Source organism: Xiphophorus maculatus, chromosome 18 (assembly GCF_002775205.1).
Source record: "Xiphophorus maculatus strain JP 163 A chromosome 18, X_maculatus-5.0-male, whole genome shotgun sequence".
Lineage (NCBI taxonomy): Eukaryota > Metazoa > Chordata > Actinopteri > Cyprinodontiformes > Poeciliidae > Xiphophorus > Xiphophorus maculatus.
The window spans coordinates 17,586,573-17,605,825 of record NC_036460.1 but is presented as its reverse complement, the minus strand read 5'-3'; the positions used below and the strand labels follow the sequence as shown (position 1 = coordinate 17,605,825).

The 19,253-nt window shown below is 40.9% G+C and overlaps 1 protein-coding gene across 2 annotated transcripts; it reads left to right on the top strand.

The window, feature by feature from the left end:
* Positions 1-937: 937 nt before the first annotated feature.
* Positions 938-17,483, top strand: LOC102219494 (protein yippee-like 2). Of its 2 annotated transcripts, XM_023351488.1 has the most exons (6): positions 938-1,146; positions 3,789-4,012; positions 8,844-9,075; positions 10,174-10,217; positions 10,338-10,446; positions 14,389-17,483. In XM_023351488.1, exons 3-6 carry the CDS (start codon positions 8,959-8,961, stop codon positions 14,476-14,478), a joined length of 360 nt encoding a protein of 119 aa, XP_023207256.1. In that variant the 5' UTR covers positions 938-1,146; positions 3,789-4,012; positions 8,844-8,958; the 3' UTR covers positions 14,479-17,483. The 2 variants fall into 2 exon arrangements, with proteins under 2 accessions (XP_023207256.1, XP_005803422.1); XM_005803365.3 differs by lacking the exon at positions 3,789-4,012 and having other exon boundaries at positions 1,056-1,146.
* The last annotated feature ends 1,770 nt before the right edge of the window (positions 17,484-19,253 follow it).

Sequence of the window (19,253 nt, the reverse complement as noted above, 5' to 3'; positions counted from 1 at the left end):
CATCTGCTAAACCGACAGGAGGGGGCGCTGTTTACACGAGAACTTGAATGAGTTGTAAACGAAGACGGGGTAAAAAATTAGAATGGCTGTTTTCTTTTTTTTATATATAATTAACTGATACATTTAAAATCTTTATTAAGAGAACAAATTAAATATTAATTAAATAAAAGATGCAATTCCACAAACGCACAATCTGCTTAAATACTTCGCAGATATTTAACGCTAAGAAGATTATTGGCTGCCCTCCTCTGCCCTCAGCCAATAAGAGCCATGTTGCTATGCCGTAGCGGTTCACTGATTGGATGATATGCTTGTCAATCAATTATCAGAACAAACAAAACAAAGAGCCTCGACCCAAGATAGTTAACGCTACTGTCTAAGCTTTTACCCAAATTTAATGGAACCTAAAATAAAACTTTTCATGGAAAGTTTAATGCAGTGTGTTTTGCTAAATTAATAGGATCTGGTTGTTTTTTTTTGTTTTTTTTTTTTTTTAAAAAAGCTACAAAAATAGTATTACTGTCAATAAAATATGAAGAATGACTGTTTTAATATTTGCAACTTTCGATATTATTTTAAAAATATCAGAAATAAAATCAAACCAGGTTCTGGTGTTTGGACCTACTGTAGAAATAGCTGTTCATACTTTAGAAGCAAATTATGTTTGTCTGATTCACTCTAGAATATATGTGAATTAAAGGGTCGCGAAAGCGGGATCGTGATTTTTCAAAAGAAAAATAATAATTCTTGACTTTGTCATGAAAGAAAATAAAGACTTTTAGTGACTTTGGTAATACGTTAACAACGGTAGATCATTCATTTTGTAGTATTCGTCTAAAACTAGCAGAAAAAGGTTTCAAACAAAACTGCAAACGCGGAATTTGTTCGGAGGGAGCCATCTCGCTCCGGCTGTGCGCCTCGCCAATCTCTGTCCGTCTCTCAGTAAACTCTGCTGGGCACCGCTGCGCGTCAAAACATTGCGTCTCTGCAGGACTTGCCAGGTCCGGAGAGCGGAGGAAATTTGCCTGGGGAAGGAATGCGAAAGAGATTTTAGGATTGGCACCGCCACCAAAAAAAAAAGACGAGGAACTGCGACGTTTTCTTTAGGCTACGTGGAGAGACGTGTTTTTTTTACTCCTCTCAAAGGTACGTTTAATTTCCCCACTGTAGTGGTGGTGCATTTTTGTTACGCACTGTTTTCATGTCTTTGCTTGAGGCTTATTCAGGAAGCGATCTGGCCATTCACAATTTTCCCCATTAAGGTGTCTTCTACTTAAGGCAACATTTGCGGTTACGTTTCAAGTCAAGTTTTGCATATTGCATAAGTATGAGCAGCTGATGCAGTTTCCTCATGGTGGGGATGCTGACATATTCTCTGCATTGGAGCTTCTGTATTTGTCTGTTGTTGTTTTTTTTTTTTTTTTTTTTTTTACGAAAAACTCATGCTGACACCCCTGCACGTAGCGCCACCATACTTGCACGTCAGCGGGATCGATGCGGGCGATCATATAATCAGGTCATGTGATGGCTGACGGCAGTCACCTGTCAAAATCATTGCGGATTGTTTTCAGAGGCAGGGGTGTGTGTGTGTGTGTGTGTGTGTGTGTGTGTGTGTGTGTGTGTGTGTGTGTGTGTGTGTGTGTGTGTGTGTGTGTGTGTGCGTGTGTGTGGGTGTGTGTGTGTGTGTGTGTAGGTGTGTGTGCATGTGTGTGTGAGGTGAGGCATCCCCGCCATCTGTGGTGGCTGAAGTTCTGCCCCAGATAAAGTGCGCCACTTCCTGTGACCTGATTCACACCAGTAATTACACATTTATACTGTAAACTAACCAGGGCTGCATGTCTTTAATCCGTGTGTAACTCCGCGAGATTAGATTTCTCTCTAACATTATCTGTCAGCGCCCACATCCAGGAGGACATGCTTCATTTTTAACCCTTGTATGGACTTTGTTTACCCTGTAAATATAATATTTTCCACTTATACATAAAATCAGATGTGTATTCTACACAAAGGAGCAAAAATATGGATTTAAAGAACATATTTTATTATTTTGTATTAGGTTGATTGTGTTATCAACTGACTTTGACAATGAACTTAATCATTGCCCATGGAGTTACCCTTTCTGAATTCTGTGGCTGTAGATTTCAAAGTAGAAATCCCTTACATTATATCATATTATATTAAATTAGATTCGATTACATTACATTAGATATGTTGTATACATACCTTGATTTGTATACAAATCAGGAGCAGGTAGATCATTTATATATATTATTTAAACTAGTGATGCAATAATAAATCGGCTCCTATTTCCTTAATTTGGGGTCACCGGTGATCGGCCGATCGTATCTACCTCAGTTTAATAGAAGATTAATAAGTTCTAAAACTTATTAATCATCTCTCTTCTGAGAGAAATTTGACTGACAAATCCACCCACAAGGCCATGTCTGCACATTTTCTGTTAACAATAGTCACCCCACTGTTGAAAACACAGTGACTTTCTTGTTATATTTAGTGACATTTCAGACAAAAGAAAAAATGGTATCAGCCGAAATCGGAATCAATTGGTCAAAGATCGGTAATCAGCGATTGTCCAGAAAGCGATGCAAATCGGTGCAGCCCTAATTTAAACCACTCACACAGTATACAAAAAAGCACATCTGCTATCAGTTAGAAGGCTTTAAGTGTTATAATAACAACGCTTTGGTATTTAGGAGGCTCAGAATGTATTTAAATCTAACCTTTTATGTGCAAAACCCCACAACAAATTTCATACTGTTATTAAAGGCAAGGTTAAAGCAAAAATGTAAATGAACCAATAATTATATATTTCTCTGTAGCTTCAAAATCTTGCTTTAGCTTTAAATTAGGTTGTCAAGTATCGCGTGTGACTCATTTATGTATGTCAGAAGTTCATTTATATATTCGGCATCCTGCAACCGAGGTAGTGTTTCCTTATTTTCTTTTTTTGTGACATAATAAAAAGCTGGAAAAGAGCCGTGTCCAATTTCAGTGCTGATTTCAGTAAGTCATGCATGGAAATTGTTGTGTTCATATCTTATCAGGTTTGAGAACTACTGCTATATAAATGGAATAAACAAGGGGAGTCTATGTAGATATGGTGAGATGTTTTTAAGAAGTTAAGTTAAATTGAATAAAGTCCTGAGAAGTGTATTTAGGGGGTCAGCACTGATCTATTTCTATTGCAGCGCAAGCAGGCAGATTGCCAGCGATCATGTGAGCAAGGGGTCGATGTTAGAGGATCGAAGATGAGCTGAAGGCCCTGAAAGGTGATCTTTTACAGACAGGGCTTGTATGCACAAACTAAAGTTGCACAAGTCTGTGTCTAACACATCTACCACTCAGCCACTCCCAAAATGCTCTCAAATTACACAAACACAAGTCATTTCAACAAGTTCTGAGCTGTTTTCTTCTGTCTGTCAGAAAGTATGGAGCCTAAAGCAAGCATCCCAGCACAAAATGATGCATAAGGAGGAGTGGAAGCAGGAGCGTCCCTTCATCAGTGAGATTTGATACGAGTCGGGAGTGGAGTCAGTGATGTCATGCTGCTGCACGCTGCCGGTCTGGCTGTAACCGTGAATTGAAAGTGGGATGAAAAGCACATCATGTGCACAAATTGTGTCAGAGCAGCGTAGGATGTGCAGCTTATGGAGGACTCAGCAGATTTGCCCTCACTCTTTTTCTTCTGTTTGTGATCACGGTCAAAAGCAGCATCTGCAGCAGCATCGGTGCATTACGTAACCCTCTTTGTTGCCGTTGTGTGTATGCAGGGGGCTCCTTTCTGGTTAGCGGGACTCGTGGCATGTAGCCCTTTCTGTGATGACACCCAGAAATGACCAGAACGGACGGCTCGCTGACCTCAAACAACCTGCCGCAGGACGGATGAATAGACAGAGAGGCAGCAGAGAGAAATAATGAATATGCAAACAGGCTGAGAGGCACGGAGATAGATGGAGAGAAGGCAGAGGCAGGCTGACTGAAAAGGATGCAAAAGGTTACACACACTGAAATTACTTTGGATCTCTTGATTTTTCACCCTGTCTGGATCCCTGCAAGCTGCAGGTCATCTGATCATTTATGCAATTTGTTTTTCCTGCCGGAGTTTGTTTCTGTTGTGTTGTGTAGTTCAGAACAGCTCAGGCGGATTGTTTGCGTCAGCATTTTGAAGCTCATCGACATGGCAACAAACAGTGCTGCTTTGCAAAATATGTGTTAACTCACATAAAAGGTTGGAGTATTCTCTGTGTTTGGAAGCCGATGGGGTTTGTTTGAAAAGGCTTAAACAATATTTTATTAGCTAAAATTGGTTAAAGACTTTTTTCTAACAGTGTGTCTACATTGTTTCTTTAAGATCTTTCACCTAATATGCAACATGCTTCATTTGTGGAAGTCCTTTTACATCATAAACTAGTCGTATGAAAACTTTTAGATGAAAAGCTGTGATAATCAGAGCCGGCCTAAGGTAGAATCAAACTCTGCAATGGCTTAAAGCCCCTACGGGAGTTTATTGTAGATAAGACTTTATTACAAGAGCAACGGTTATATACATCCTAAGAAAAACAACAATTTGATAGTATGCTAACAGAGTTTGCTTTGTACAGAGGATCTGAACCCTTGGCTATTGAGAAACGACTGCTTATTAGAGGTTCTGTAGAAGTTTTAAACGACTGGATTTGATGTTACCCAATCGCTAACATTTTACCATGACGTAAGTATCGCCTCAACTCGACGAAACTTACCAGAAATTGCATGCGCTGTAAACAACCCCATGGGGAGTAAGGGCACAACATCTTTGCCAGCAATAAAATGTCTGGAAGAAGTTACAAAACCATCTCTCTAAAAACAAGACTCCACCAATCCATGGTTTGGGCCCGACTCCCCTCGTTTGGGATGGACCCGGCTATTTTTATCCACTCAATACACAAACTTTGAGACATATTTGATCTTAAAAGTAGGAAACTAACACAACGCAGTTGAAGATGTGGAGGTTTTCCAAACGGCTCACCACCCAGGGTGCCTTTCAGTCAGTGGGCAACAAAATTGTTCAGAACAGATTTTATTCATAATTACAGCACACTTTAAAAAGGTTTCAGGACACTGTTGGAGACTAAAACTTGTGGTTGGTATCTGTTGTCATAGATTTCTATTTGGTGATAAGTTTAAGTGCTATTTCCCCTTGTTTTTGGAATCTGGATTACTTTTTATGATTTACAGTTCAAGATCAAAGCTACTTAGTGAATTTATCAGCACAGAATAGAGATTATTTTAAACAGATGTTGATTAGACCTTTCTCCTATTTGTGAAAACACAAAAAGCATGTTTTTCAGTCGTTTTAGGCTTTAGGACCACCTCAGATTGAGGCAAGCCTGGGAACTTGGCTGAATCATTGTGCATTGATCACAGGTTCTATAAAGCAGTTAATTTAATCTTTAATCTAGCAGTGAAAACAAACAAAAACAGCCTTCTAGTGCTCATCCAGGGCACAATTCATGCAAGATTCATCAATCTTGTGAATATTTAGCTCTATAGCTCATCAAAAATAGCGAACTAGAAAAGTAATTTGACCAGCTATACATTAGTAATTATGCAAGTACAGCATTGTTGTTCCTGTGTGTGAAATAGCAGGAGGTTGGGACCGGTCATCAACAATACGTGAGTTTGATCCAAACTGACTCACAGACTGGATGACTTACTTCATGAATTGGGTCATGAGACAGAACCGAACCACAGAACTGAAGCACACGTCATTTCTAAGACTGAAGAAAAGCTTAGTCATTTAGAATGACCAAACCAAAGTGACAGCTTGAATACCAAATAGATATTAAAGGATCTTAAAAATAATAAAAACAATCCAGAGTCGAAGATGAATGAATGAAGAAATCGTTTTAAATGCATCTAATCAGACGTTCAGGCTGATTTTCAGCAGAAACATTGCCACTGGCAGAGGCTTACATGCTCAAAGCACTCATACATGGAGCAAATTCCTGAGTAAACAAAAATCTAGTTACGTTTTTTTTTAACTTCTGTGTATATTTGAAAGAATTTGAAATCATTTTTGTGAACGCTTCTCACAAATTCAAGAAGCCCAAAGAGGTTTTCAAGATTTCTGGTTAAATTGGAGCGTTATAAGCTAAAACACCATTTCATTTTATAATGAAAAATCACACATCTTACACCTTAAAATAGGGATGACAAGGTATTTTAGTTTGGGAGAAAGTCAGCTCTGACTCTCGTCTCTTCTTAAGTTGCTTAATCACTTGTTATCGCTTCATCTGTATGGATTCAGAGACTACAAGGTTTCCTCCCAACCTGCTGACACACACTAACTCTTGACTATGGCTATCAGGGAGCTATTTTCTTCTAAAACTCCAGCACATTTCTACATATGCATGAGCCTCCGGAGGATATGTGATATTCAGCACAGTGATGCAGTAATGGTGGTAAATATTGCCCCTCCAGGGAACATTACACTATCATGATGCACTGGAGGTCAACATACTCACACATACCAGCTGTAACATCATCTTGCAGTTGTGATTGATTGCTGCAGCCTTTGAAAAAATATTCATACCCCTTAAATATATTCATATTTCACGCTTTAGTGCATTTTATTGGGATTTAATGTGATGAACTATTTCAAACTGCTGCGTAGTTGTGAAGTGGAAAGAAAAAACAGAAAAATTATTAGTTACAAAATATGTTATCATGTCTGAACTTTGACTGGTCCATTGTCACACGTCCTGCCGCTATCTTCTCCACCACAGTCTCGAGTTTTTTGCCTGGCCTGTATTTAGCCCAAATTAACTCTATCCTCAAATCAATTCTAACTAGATTTGCTGCCCCTGCTGAAGAAAGGGATCTCCAAGGCAAGATGCTGCCAACACCGTGTTCCTCTGTGGAGGTGGTGTCATCTGAGGTGTTGTGGAGGTTAAAAATGAAGACAGTTTGTTGTAATGTGACAAAATGTGAAATAAATTTAAGGGTAGGAATACTTAAGGAAAAGCATCGTGCATCAAATTGTTTTCTTTCACTCTTAGTGTTAAAAGTGCAGCGACTCATTGCAAAGGAAGAAGATTAAATTTAGCTCAGCTAGAATGGCTGAAGCTTAGACTGGTAGATTGAGTTGATTGCTCATCTACTTTGTGCAAATGTTCTTTATTCTTACATTCATTGAAACCATCCATCACATCTACTCAGACTCTCTCAGAGCCTAAAGTGAAATCTATGAATATATCTGCGCTGATTTTATGCAGCTTAATACACAAAGTGCAAACTGCATATTTTTACATTTAACACATTATATAACTTACTGTACGTGACAGCGTGTTGATTCATTTTTATCTGATCTCGGAGGACAAGATGCTTACATTTGTCCTGAAATGACTGAAAAGATAAAGCATGCTCTTGGTTAAACACCAGTCCATATGCGTGTGTGTGCGGGTGTGTGGGCGTGTGTGGGCGTGTGTGGGCGTGTGTGTGTGCGTGTGTGTGCGCGAAGGGTCAGCTATGACAACTGTAACGTGTCTTTGTGCCCTGAACCTACGCTGTTGGCATCGAGTCAGAGGAGAGAAAACAAGGGCATGTCTCAGTGCTTTATTTATTTATCTGCTGCAGTCCTTCCCATCAGCCTTTATCAGCCTTCATCAGGCTCTAAAAACAATCATGCTGCAGCGCAGGCCCCCGCTCTTCTTGTTTGTCCTGTGCTCACCGAGGCCTCTGGCTTCCAATCAGTATTTTATGAGCTTTTCCAGATGCTTCTGTAAACGCAGACGGGAGGGAGAGGAGACAGAGTGAGACATTATTGAAATGATGTATGTTCTTTCTTTATTTAGACTTTGTGGAAATATATATGGACATTCCTGACAGCAAACACAAGGGGGAAAAAATTTATTATATTTGTGATTCATAGAATCGGAGCCAAAGACACCAAGTTATTGTTGCGCTGCTTGATGTGAAGCTCAGCCCACTACACAGTTTCTCCAACAGGTCCTCAGATTATACGCCTGACCCACGGGACAGCTTCCCATGCCGACTTGTTAATCTTCTAAGTCGCCGGGCCGCAGCAGCAGCAAGTATGTTAAAGGGTCGATCCCTTTGGATATCATGAAGGGAGCAGAGCACGATCCTTGCAGTTGTGCTGGGATAAGCAGATTATAGCTGCAGCCTTGCAGACTTTAACACAGAGTGTGAAGTAGGAGCGTCGCTTTGCATCAGGGCTGCATGCTGCAGTTTGCAGTGGCAGCTTTGCACAAAAAGCTGAAATACCTTATGATTTTCTGCCACTAATTGCGGGATGTGTTGATAAACTTCGGTTATCAACATAAAAAACAGAACCAGTCTGTCAATGTAAAAAATGGCCAAAAGGTGATGCAGTGAAAACATGAAATGATTCCTTGATTGATACCTGCAGAAAATTCAGGGCTGTTGAGTGAGTAAACTCAGTTTGCCAATAATAACCGCAGAGGGCCTGCAGGGATCCACAGCTCAGGTGGGAGAATCTGTTGACAGGACAGCTATCAGATATGCAGTTCACAGATCTGGAAAGATGCATCATTGGCAATAAACACAGGTTGTCAAAATCCAGTGAGGAGACACAGCCAGCAGGTGAAAGACGGAGTTCTGGTCAGATCAGAACAAAATGAACCTTTTGGTTTAATCAAAAACTAACACTGGAAACCTCCCTAAACACTCATGCAGTTTATAGGTTTTTCTTCTGCACGCACAATGAAACTAGTTGCAGATGTTCAACTTCAGCTGCGTAAGGCACTGCTTGTGATTCTGTTTTCATCCAGGTGTCGATCAGCCGCTCTGCTTTCTCCTCCCAGGTGTTTACCTCCCAACCCACCGCCCACCACGGCCCTCACCTGTGTGTTGCGGTGCTTCCCCTGTGAGCCGACCTGGGCCGGCAGTCCGTTTTTGCACCGCCCGCCAACACCGCCCATGGTCCGGATGACGCGCTCCAAGACGTTCCAGGCGTACCTGCCGAGCTGCCACCGGACGTACAGCTGCATTCACTGCCGAGCTCACCTGGCCAACCACGACGAGCTCATCTCCAAGGTAACCAGGGGAAGCTCTCGTACCATCGCTGCCTCTAAGCCACAGAATCATTCAATCATTTTTGTTAAAGAAGACCTATTACTCAAAATTCATATTTTGCACATTTTTATGCTTCCATTTGGGTCTCTACTGCTTCTAAAAACAACCCAACCGTTTTTCGGAGCCTGGAAAATGAGCCGTTTCAGAATCCTTCCAATTGTTAAGTCGCATTTGATGGTAACTACTTAGGGACCATAGCTGAGCTCAGCCTGTCACCTAGAAACCCAAGAGGAGCTCCAGCACGTTTGGTTAGCTGACCAAACTTACCATCCAGAAAGCACTCGCTTCATTCTTGTTGGTTGTGCAGGAGGCTCTACTTTTGCTTTTCAAAGATGCACTGTTGTGGAATTGTGCATCTGTTTGCAGCCATTTTCACATCTGAGTGTAAACGCTGAGATAGGGGCAGTTTATTTGGATTTAAAGTGACAAGAGTCAGTAAAGCAGCTCATTCTGAAAGGAGCTCAAAATGGGCAGAACTGAGCAGACTGAAATCTCATTATCTAACAATAATTTGTACAAAAGGTTTAATAAACATGTTTTGTGTAGCTCATAGACCTCTCCTAATCTGTTCAAGGAAGATATTTCTCCCACAGCAGAGAGCTGTCAGAGTACCTTTAGTTTAGAGCCCATGAAAATAATTACATTTGGGGGAAAATATCAAGGACTTCAAAAGCAAATGAGGAATTACAAAATTAAACAGCAGGTTTATCCACCTGTAGGTTTGTATTATCCACCGCCGTGCCGCTGCACATGGATGGATTATGTTATAAGCTGGAGAGTGAACTGGATTATGGCTGCAGTTGCACGTTTTATACGCGATTATGAAGACACAATCACCTGTGTTCAGAGGCTTTTTTGCTGAGCTGCACTAAATGCAGCAGCTTAATAAGCCTCTTCAACAGCAGCTTTGGTTTTGCAGTGAACATACGCCTCTGGTGAAAAACCTGCCATCACTTATGATTAACTAAATGTTTTTTCTGCAAAATGTGAATCCCATTTCAGGAGTTCTTTCAACTTAAGAGCAGATTTGCTTCATCTTGTCAACTATTGTCTCTGCAGTCGTTCCAGGGCAGCCAGGGCAGAGCTTACCTGTTCAACTCAGTGTGAGTGCTGATCTAAAATCTCACCTCAGAACATCTGAAGGATTTATGGAGAACTTCTCATGCTTGCGTTGAGATTTAAAAACTTTTTCCGCTCTGCCTCTGCTCGTGTCTGCCCCTCAGGGTGAACGTTGGGTGTGGCCCTGCAGAGGAGAGAGTTCTGCTGACAGGCCTGCATGCTGTGGCGGATATCTACTGTGAGAACTGCAAGACCACTCTGGGCTGGAAATATGTGAGTGTCCTTGGCTGATTCCAAGTCTAAGTTTAGAGGAGGATAAACGGGGGGAGAGTTGTTCTTGTAGCATAACCTAATTTCATTTAGACCCTTTATATTTTTGGACTGCGCTTCTCAGAGGGTCACTGCAGCAGCTCAGCTCCAAGCTGACAGATGGAGGTCAGATGATTCTTCTAGGTGCCTTGTGATTATTTTTACATACATTTTCTGGATTAAGGTTGGTTCAGCATGAGGAGAGTTTCCACTTCTCGCTTTATTCACCGTTTCGGTTCATTTCCTGGTTGTTTTAAATTGGATTTTCTTTTAGCAATACTTTTGTAGACCCACCTTTCCTCTTTAATCACAACTGTTTGCAGCAGGTTTGCACATCTAGAAACCCAAACTTTGTGACCAATACTTTAAATCTACCAGATTAAATGGAGAGTTTCTATGAACCTTTATTTTCAAGTCACAGATTCTGAATGAGGTCAGGTTTGGACTTTGACTGGGCCATTCCAGCGCATCATACTTTCCACTGAAGCTCTGGCTGTATTTTTAAGGTTGTTGTCCATCTCCTGTCTCTAGTCTTTTGCAGCTTCCCTTTCTCTGCTGAAGAAAACCCCCTCCACAGCATGCTGCTGCCACCACCACCATGTTTCACCTTGCAGAAAGTTAATTCAAGTTGATGTGCAGAATAGGTTTTCTACACATAGTTCTTTGCATGTGAACTAAATAGTTTGATTTTGGTTTGATCTGACCATGTCCTCTAGATTATTTGTGGCAAACTGAAAATCTGGCTAATTATGGCGTCAAAGAAGAGATGTGAGGAATGTTTGAATACTACTTGTGTTGTCAACAATTTCTCTTAACTGAACTACAGAGTACCGCCTCTAAGCATAGTGGCGGTACTCTGGTTGTGGTAGCCTGGAACAAGGACGGGGCAGAAAACTTGCTACATAAAAGCCAAGGTCTGAAGAAAAAGTTTAAAAGATTTGCAGATGAAGAATCTGGAAGCTTCGAACAACAAGAGGGTTTAGCTTCTTAGAAGCAAAGCATAGCAAAATGAGCGATTGTTTCAAAACCTTTGCTTAAAGATTCTTACAGGAATAAATGCCTAAGGGAAGGCTTGCTTCAGATAGACTCAATAAGTTTATTACAGGACCAGTAAATTGATTTAGTTCTCCTTATTACATAATTATCAGGTTATAAATGTTTAGAGAAAATACAGCAACTATTAGTCCAGGCAGTTTTGTAACAAGCGCAACTGCTTCTCTCATATTGACCAAAATTAATCAACAAAGTCCCGTTTAAATTAAAGCAGGTCGACCCGTTAATATTCAGATGCAGGTAATTCAAGATTTGGTTTTAGTGCACCTTCATGAAATTAAAATATAATGCAACACAACAGACTACCTTATAACACCAAATTACTAAGTGTACAAGTACTGCAGCAGCCTCTATTTAACCCGGAACATCGCTGTCTGTATTCAGAGTGAAGTTTGTGTTAAGCTGCCATGTTAAACATGTATTTACTGAGTGCAGGAGTTATTTCGGTCTTCTGTAAGTGAGCTGAACAGGATCCACTAAAGTTAGCCTTTTTCATATATCAGCAAAGCTAAATATGCGTTGCTGTCATCAGCAAACCTTTTTAACATGCAAGGGAGAGTTTAGACTATAGTGCACACGACTGTTTCCTTAAAGGGTTAAAACACACAGCATCCTTCTTGTTTGACTCCTGAGAAGGCCTCATTGATTACACACCAACCTCCTACTGCAACAGTCACAGAACAAGTCTAAACTCAATTCCACTTTCTTTCTTATGGCCTAAAAATAAATGTTTTCCTTATGAGCCTGCTAAACACTGGCTGAACCGGCAGTCAAAGTAGTTTCTCTTCTCAGAAGTTTCTATTCCTGTCAGGACCCACTAAAAGTCCCGCAGTCTAAATGCGGTTCTGCAGAAGTTGAAAGAGACTCGGAGGTTTGACCCACTGCTCTCCTGCAAGCAGAAATCTGAGAATATGCCTCTGCAGCTCAAAAACCAAACCAGTCAAAGTCACAAAAAACCCAAAAAGGCACAAAGGCTCGCTCCACAACATTTGCATCCTCCTCCTCCGTGACACACCTGTAGGAGACTTACAGAAAGCAAATGTGTTTGGAGGCTGTTCATCGACGCAAAGCAGAAACTTGATGGCTTCCAGTTTCATCAAGATTAACTTTTTCTTAAAATTATGGCAACATCCCAAAATGTTAAGAGTCTGTTCTGTTTTCATATTTTCACTTTTCATAGAACAAAAAGACAAGCTGTAAAAGCCACTTCACAAGCATGAACTCACACCGCCTATCATTTTGTACTCGTCTACCTTTTAATATGAAATCCCCAAACATAAGTCAGTGCAACCAACTGCCTTGAGTACAAAGCAATAGATATTCAATAAGTTAGAATAATAATAATAATAAAAAAACATTTATTCCAGAAACTTTGTGCAGGAAAACTAACACTGCACAATGCAGTGAACACATTCCCTCCAAAATGAAACACGGCGGTGGCAGCGTAATGTATTGGGGATGCTTTTCTTCAGCAGAGGCAGGTAAACTGGTCAGAGTTGATGGGGAGGTGGATGGAGCAGTAAAATCCTAGAAGAAAACTTGCTAGAAGTTGGAAAAGACTTGACACTGAAGCTAGAAATGACACTAAACATCCAGCCAGAGGGACAATGGGCTGGCTAAGATCCAACCAGATTCATGTGTTGGAATGGCCCAGTCAAAGTCCACACCTAAATCCCACTGGGAATTAGTGGCCATACTTAAAAATGGTTGTTCACTAATCCTCTCCATCAGATCTATTTGAAGCTTTTCTTCTGAAGCTGTATTTTTTTTCCAAATGGGTTGCATACAAGTTTTTATTTTGAAGATAATGATTGCATCATATTTCTTCCAGTTCATAGCTACAGTGTTCTCCACTCTATGTTGCTTTTGTCGCATAGGAACACAATAAAATACTTTGACATTTCTGGTTGTAATTTGACAAAATATGGGAAAATCCATGAGGTATGAATCTTTCTGCATTTCTAGTAAGTTTTTGAGCTGCTGTCCTGGGAGGAATACATGTTTCAGCCTGCAGAGATGCAGCAGCATTCATAGTGATCATTTCTAAACCTGCTGGCCTTTGGTCTTGGCAGATTATTTGTAGTTAGAAACACCCTGTTGTCAATGTGATGTATGATGATTCTCTTCAGTCGGAGCGCTCCTGTGTTTAAGCATACGTTGTTTTCATGCAAGCATCTCCCACAGGCAAAGTCTGCTGAAGCTCAGTTAAGGCTACGTTCACACATCAGGTAAATACAACCCATATCTGCCTTTTTGGCCCAAAAGCGATCTATATTCAACTGTTTCACAGCAAGTGAATAGTTCAATCCCAATCTTTTCACCCCAAAACATCTGATCTATGCCACTTCCACATATCGTACTAATTCAGATACATATCTGATAGTTTTCAAAGCCTCTGCAGTCTGAGCGGTCGTGTCTCATTTCATCCGACCTTTATGTTAGGGACAGGACACGTGCATGTAAGCAATGACTGAAAATATGATTTTGAAATTATGAATGAAGTACATGACAAATCACAATCACACCACTCCTATTTCCGACTACACATTCATTGTTACTTCCACAAACAATAAATATGCTGCTGTGTGACGTCAACATTCTTCTTCTGCACATGCGGGTTGTTTTGGGGACGTAAACCATTCACACGGACGTTTGATTGATTTTACATTTAATTAGTAGTATGAACGACCGCGCAAAAGAACAAAAAAGTATTTCAGCTCAAAATTGGAATTGATCATCAGGACCTGCTGTGTGAACGAAGCCTAAAAGTTGCTTACTGTTTCATTGTTATCTGTTGTGATTGTACCTTCTGAATGAGATGCTACGTCTCCTCCCCTCTGCCACTCCCTCCAGGAACATGCTTTCGAGAGCAGTCAGAAGTATAAAGAGGGCAAGTTCATCATCGAGTTGGCCCACATGATCAAGGACAATGGCTGGGACTGAGGGGCGAGCAGCTGAGTGACGACCACGTTGGAGGGGAGGGAGGCAGGGAGTCGTGGGGGTGATTGTGTGCGGTGGGTGAGTGTGTGACTTTGGTTTGGCTGATTTACCATTAACCTCTGTAACTTACTGCCCATCCACACACCTCTTGATGTACACACACACGTCACGTGCGGTAACACACACCGAGGTCCCAGACATCCCAGTTTGACAGGAGGACCAGGTGACTGGCCAGCAATAGACAAGATGTTACGTTTTGGTTTTAGTTTTATAAAACACAAGCTCTGAAAACCAGCTCCGCAAAACGTTCCCTCTGCTGTGTTGATTATTCTACCTTGTCTAAAAATAGCGGCTGCAAGGCGTCCAGTTGGCTCAATCTGGCAGCTTGCTTTGGTTTTGGTTGAAGAGCTGATCACTGGGTCCCCAACATGAATGAGACCTAAGATGACTATAGCAGACTCAACTTATTGGGGCTATGCCATCTGGGCCTGATGAGGTCTGACCCCGAATGGGCCTGAACACACGGGCCTTTAAAGGGTTCTGTGTGCAGAGATTACCACCCACTTGGCTGTTCCTTCAAAAAACGGTGGAAAAGATCCGGGTGTTGCTGCTTTCATGGCTTCTAACTGGGATCCCTTCAATGCCTCGCCACTGATGCAGCCCAGGACAAAACAAGAAGGCAAACGGATGCAGACAGACAGCACACCTGCTATCTCTTAGAGCTCACAGGAATGTGTCCTCAAAGCAGAAAAAGCATCTCCTCTTGGTTTTGTTCTTGCTTCAAAAAAACCCCTTAGTGGCATAAAGAGATCTACTGATCCTCCCATGTTTGATGTCTTGCATCTGGGGATGCAGCAATGCGTCCACTGTTGTCGTTGGGTCATATAGAGTTACGTACCGGGACAGCAAATCTGTCTGGGAGTCCCAAAGGTTTGTGAACACTGTGAGCATCTCTCTGCCATTGGAGGGCAAAGAGCAAAGGTGATGAGGCTCTGCAGGGTTTGTAGTAATCTGTCATTGACATGCCCCCCTGCTGTAATGCAAACAAAGAGTAAAGTCACTAGTGCATAACTAATGTAAAATGAAAAGTATTGACTTTTATTGCAATGGTACATGACCACAAAGGCATTCAGAAACTACTGATGTTAGGTTTTCTTTCTGTCTGGGATCAGTGCTGTGAAACTGCTGTTACTCTGATCTGTTGTCCTTACAAAAACACGGGGCAACATAAATACGCAACGTACTTGACTCACTCATACAGTTGCCCTCGAAAGATCACACACACCTCCTAAAATGTCAGGTTTTTGTGATGTAAAACAAATTGCAAAAATATCTAGAAATGCTTCCAGCTTTAATCTAAAACACACCCAGAACAATTCAACTGGAAAACAAGCAAATGGATTAGGAAAAAAAATAGAAAAATAATTCCACAGCTTTGGTTCTAGACTCAGCCAAGCCATTCCGAAATGTTAACCTGAATCTTGAAGAAAATTAGCCCCAGGTCATAATGCTGCCACCACCATGTTTCACTGTAAGTGTGGCGTTCTTTTGGTGATGCAGTGTTGTTTTTTTGAGTTTTGATCAACATTTAGATGTTGATTTGATCTGACTGTAACACATAATAATGGAAGGTTTTAAAATGTGATCTCTGTGAAAATCTGCCTCTTAGCTGTATTTATCTTGGTTTCAGTGGGTTTTGGAGAAATATCCAGTTTTGCGTGCCATGACGAACATATTTAATAGTGTGGATTATTTTGTCCCCTTTTTATGACCCCATAAGATCCCATTGATGCTTTCAAAATTCCTGCAAACATGACTTAATAAATAGATATTAGGAATATTCTGATTTGTTTTTCAGTTGAATTGTAGATGCTGCATGCTAAAATAAATGTGGAGCAAGTTTTATGATCATTTATTTTGATCAGATTTTTTTTTTCAATCCCAAATCCCTGACAATTTGGTAGGAGTGTGTGCTACTTCTAACATCCACTGTATTTCCTTTCTGCTATCCACATGTCTATTGGTCGACTTTACTGGATTACATTTGAGCTCCCATCTCCTGATACATCATTTCTAACTTTTCTTTGCTAAGGCCAGGATCCTATTAAATCTGCTGCGTACATATTGTTTTCTGATGGGAAAGGAGATTATTTATGACAGCTGGATCCGTTCGATGCAAGTGCAACGCCACCGCATGCATGATATAAAACTGACTAGTTTTGTGTCCTCATCACATTTCTTGTGAAAAGAACATTGCGTGTTGCAGTGAAATCCTGTACTGTAATACAAAATCTAATCAGTTTCATTTCGTCCGTTTGAGCTGTGAAATCGATTCGCAGCAGATAAGGTCTGATCCTGGTTTGGAAACGTAAAGAAACGAGTTTCTCTGTTTGTCATGAACGTGAGAGTCCTGTAGACATTGCTCCAGATGTCGCCCTTTAACTTGTGAGCGCTCTCCAGCTAAACCCAAACTGTTGACTCTGATCAGTAACTCGCAGCAGCTGGGGGTCAAGCTGGAGGCTGCGACTATAAATCCAGCACAACCAAAGAACCCACCCATCAACAAGAAATTGACCAAACAAAAGATTTCACTTTGCTTGGACAACATGTTGCAAAACAGGAGGGTGTGTATTTAGTTGAAAGCCAAGTTTTGTGGATAGCCTTTCTCTGTTATATATGTACTGCATTTTGATTTTGTAAAAAGATCTTAATATATGCATATATTCTATTTACTCTATTCATCATGAAGATTTCCGTTTATGTCAACCTCTGTGTTACGGATTGTAAATAGTGTTAATGTATTGTGTTTTATCTATGATCCATATGATGATGAATGAATATGATTTCGGTCACGTCACGCTTTCTCTCGACTGGTACCCCACATTGGCTGTATGATACTACTTTTTTACTGAAAATGTTTCGATTTTAATGTCTTTTGTAAAAGGAGGATGCTGATGTTGACTATATCATTGGATCTTCATCTAATAAAATGCACCTTAATATCTGTATGGGGTATAGTGTTTATTTGGGTGTTTTGCTATTTCATTTTCAATATTGATGGGAGTTTCTTATCACCATTTCATTATGCTGGAGAACCAAAACGCAGGCCATAAAACAATGAAAGTATTAAAAGATAACTTTACAGCTGACAAACTTAAGATGAGTCAAAGGATCGAGGTTGTATCTGAAGAAGAGATTCAGAAAAATAGGGCTCTAAACACCAAGACAAGGAACAGGTGAATGTACAGCCGTAAAGGGAAAAAGGTAACTACAAACTAAAACCATCCATCGAAACATCCGTCTCACGATGGAGATATCTCTTTTTTTTTTTCCCCAGGAAATTGTCGCCTTACACAATCCCACTCCCTCCACTAAAAACTGTAGGACTGTTTGGCACTGCCCACAAATATGTAATATAAAACAATTTTAGGGGGAAATAAGCAGGCTTACCAAAATTCAGCATTAGATAATCAGCTAAACAGTCATTTTTCCTTTACTTTTCTGCTAATTTTATATTTCCGTTTCCACAATCTGTTACTATATTCGGACTGGAGCACAGCAGTGTTTTTATCCTCGACGCTGTTTGTGTCTTTAGCGCCAAAGCCACCAGGGGAACGACGCGTGTGATGTTTCCTGTGAGAACTCGATCATGCGTGTGTGCGGAGGAGGCTCTAGTGTGTGCTTCAAGAGTCACACCTGTTAGTCATGTACTAATCAAGATCACTTAATACCTCCTCCCCCCTCGCCCCCTTCATTTCCCTGCCTCCACCTCTCACCCCCCCCCCCCCCCCTCCTCTTTCACGCCTTTTCTTCTTTCCATCTTTCATTTTCAGCTGTTTTCCATCCTCTCCTCTCCTTTCTCTCAATAGATTTGTTTTCAGTGAGCCTCCTGATTTGATTTTCCTGTCCCTCTCTCCGTCCAACTCGGACAACCCGTTACAAAATCTCACTGCAGCAGCAGATGGTGGTGCCGTGTTTGGACTGAGCCACGTCTCTTAGCAACACTGTCTCTCTTTATTTCTCTTCCCCAAACCAGAGCAGCGGAGGAGCCAGTGTTGTGCACCGTCTGGGTCTTTCTCTGTGACTGACCCGACCGCCTCACAGCGCCGATGTCTATTTTAATGTCGGTCCTTCTTTAATGCCAAAAGTAGGGCAGCGGCTGGCCGTCTGGATTACGGAGCATGTGTAATGATTACATTTGATGCAGGGCAGCAGGGAATATGACCACCTCTGTCCCATGGGCAAAATGTAATTTCTAACCTAGATTTAACAGATGTTTACATATATTGTGGTGGCAGTAAAAAAAAAAAAACCAAAAAAAAAAAAAACAACCCAAATCACATTTGGGTCATGGTACGTTAAGCATTTTCTTTATTCTTAGGATTGTTAAAAGTAAAACAATTTGAGTTTTTCCCACTTTTGAGACAGACTAGTCCTTCAAAATCACACGGAAATAAAAACAAGGACATGCATCACTCAGTCAGGTGTTTTCCTGCTCTCCGCCCCTTTCTGTTTGCTGCAGCGACGCACTTGGCTCCATCGCGTAACGCGTGAAGGCAAGCATGCTAATTAGTTTTAGCATGTTAGCTTCACCAATTTGAAATCAACTGGCGATTTTTAGAAATGTCATAACGTTTTTAAAAGAGGCCTCATTTCTTTAACGTTTCTATTCCAGTCTTGTTTTTTTTTTTTTTTTTTTTTTTTCAATTAGATTTTTAGCCACAGATCAGAATGAAACGTGACTCATCTCTCTGTTTGGAGACAAGTGTGCCACGCAA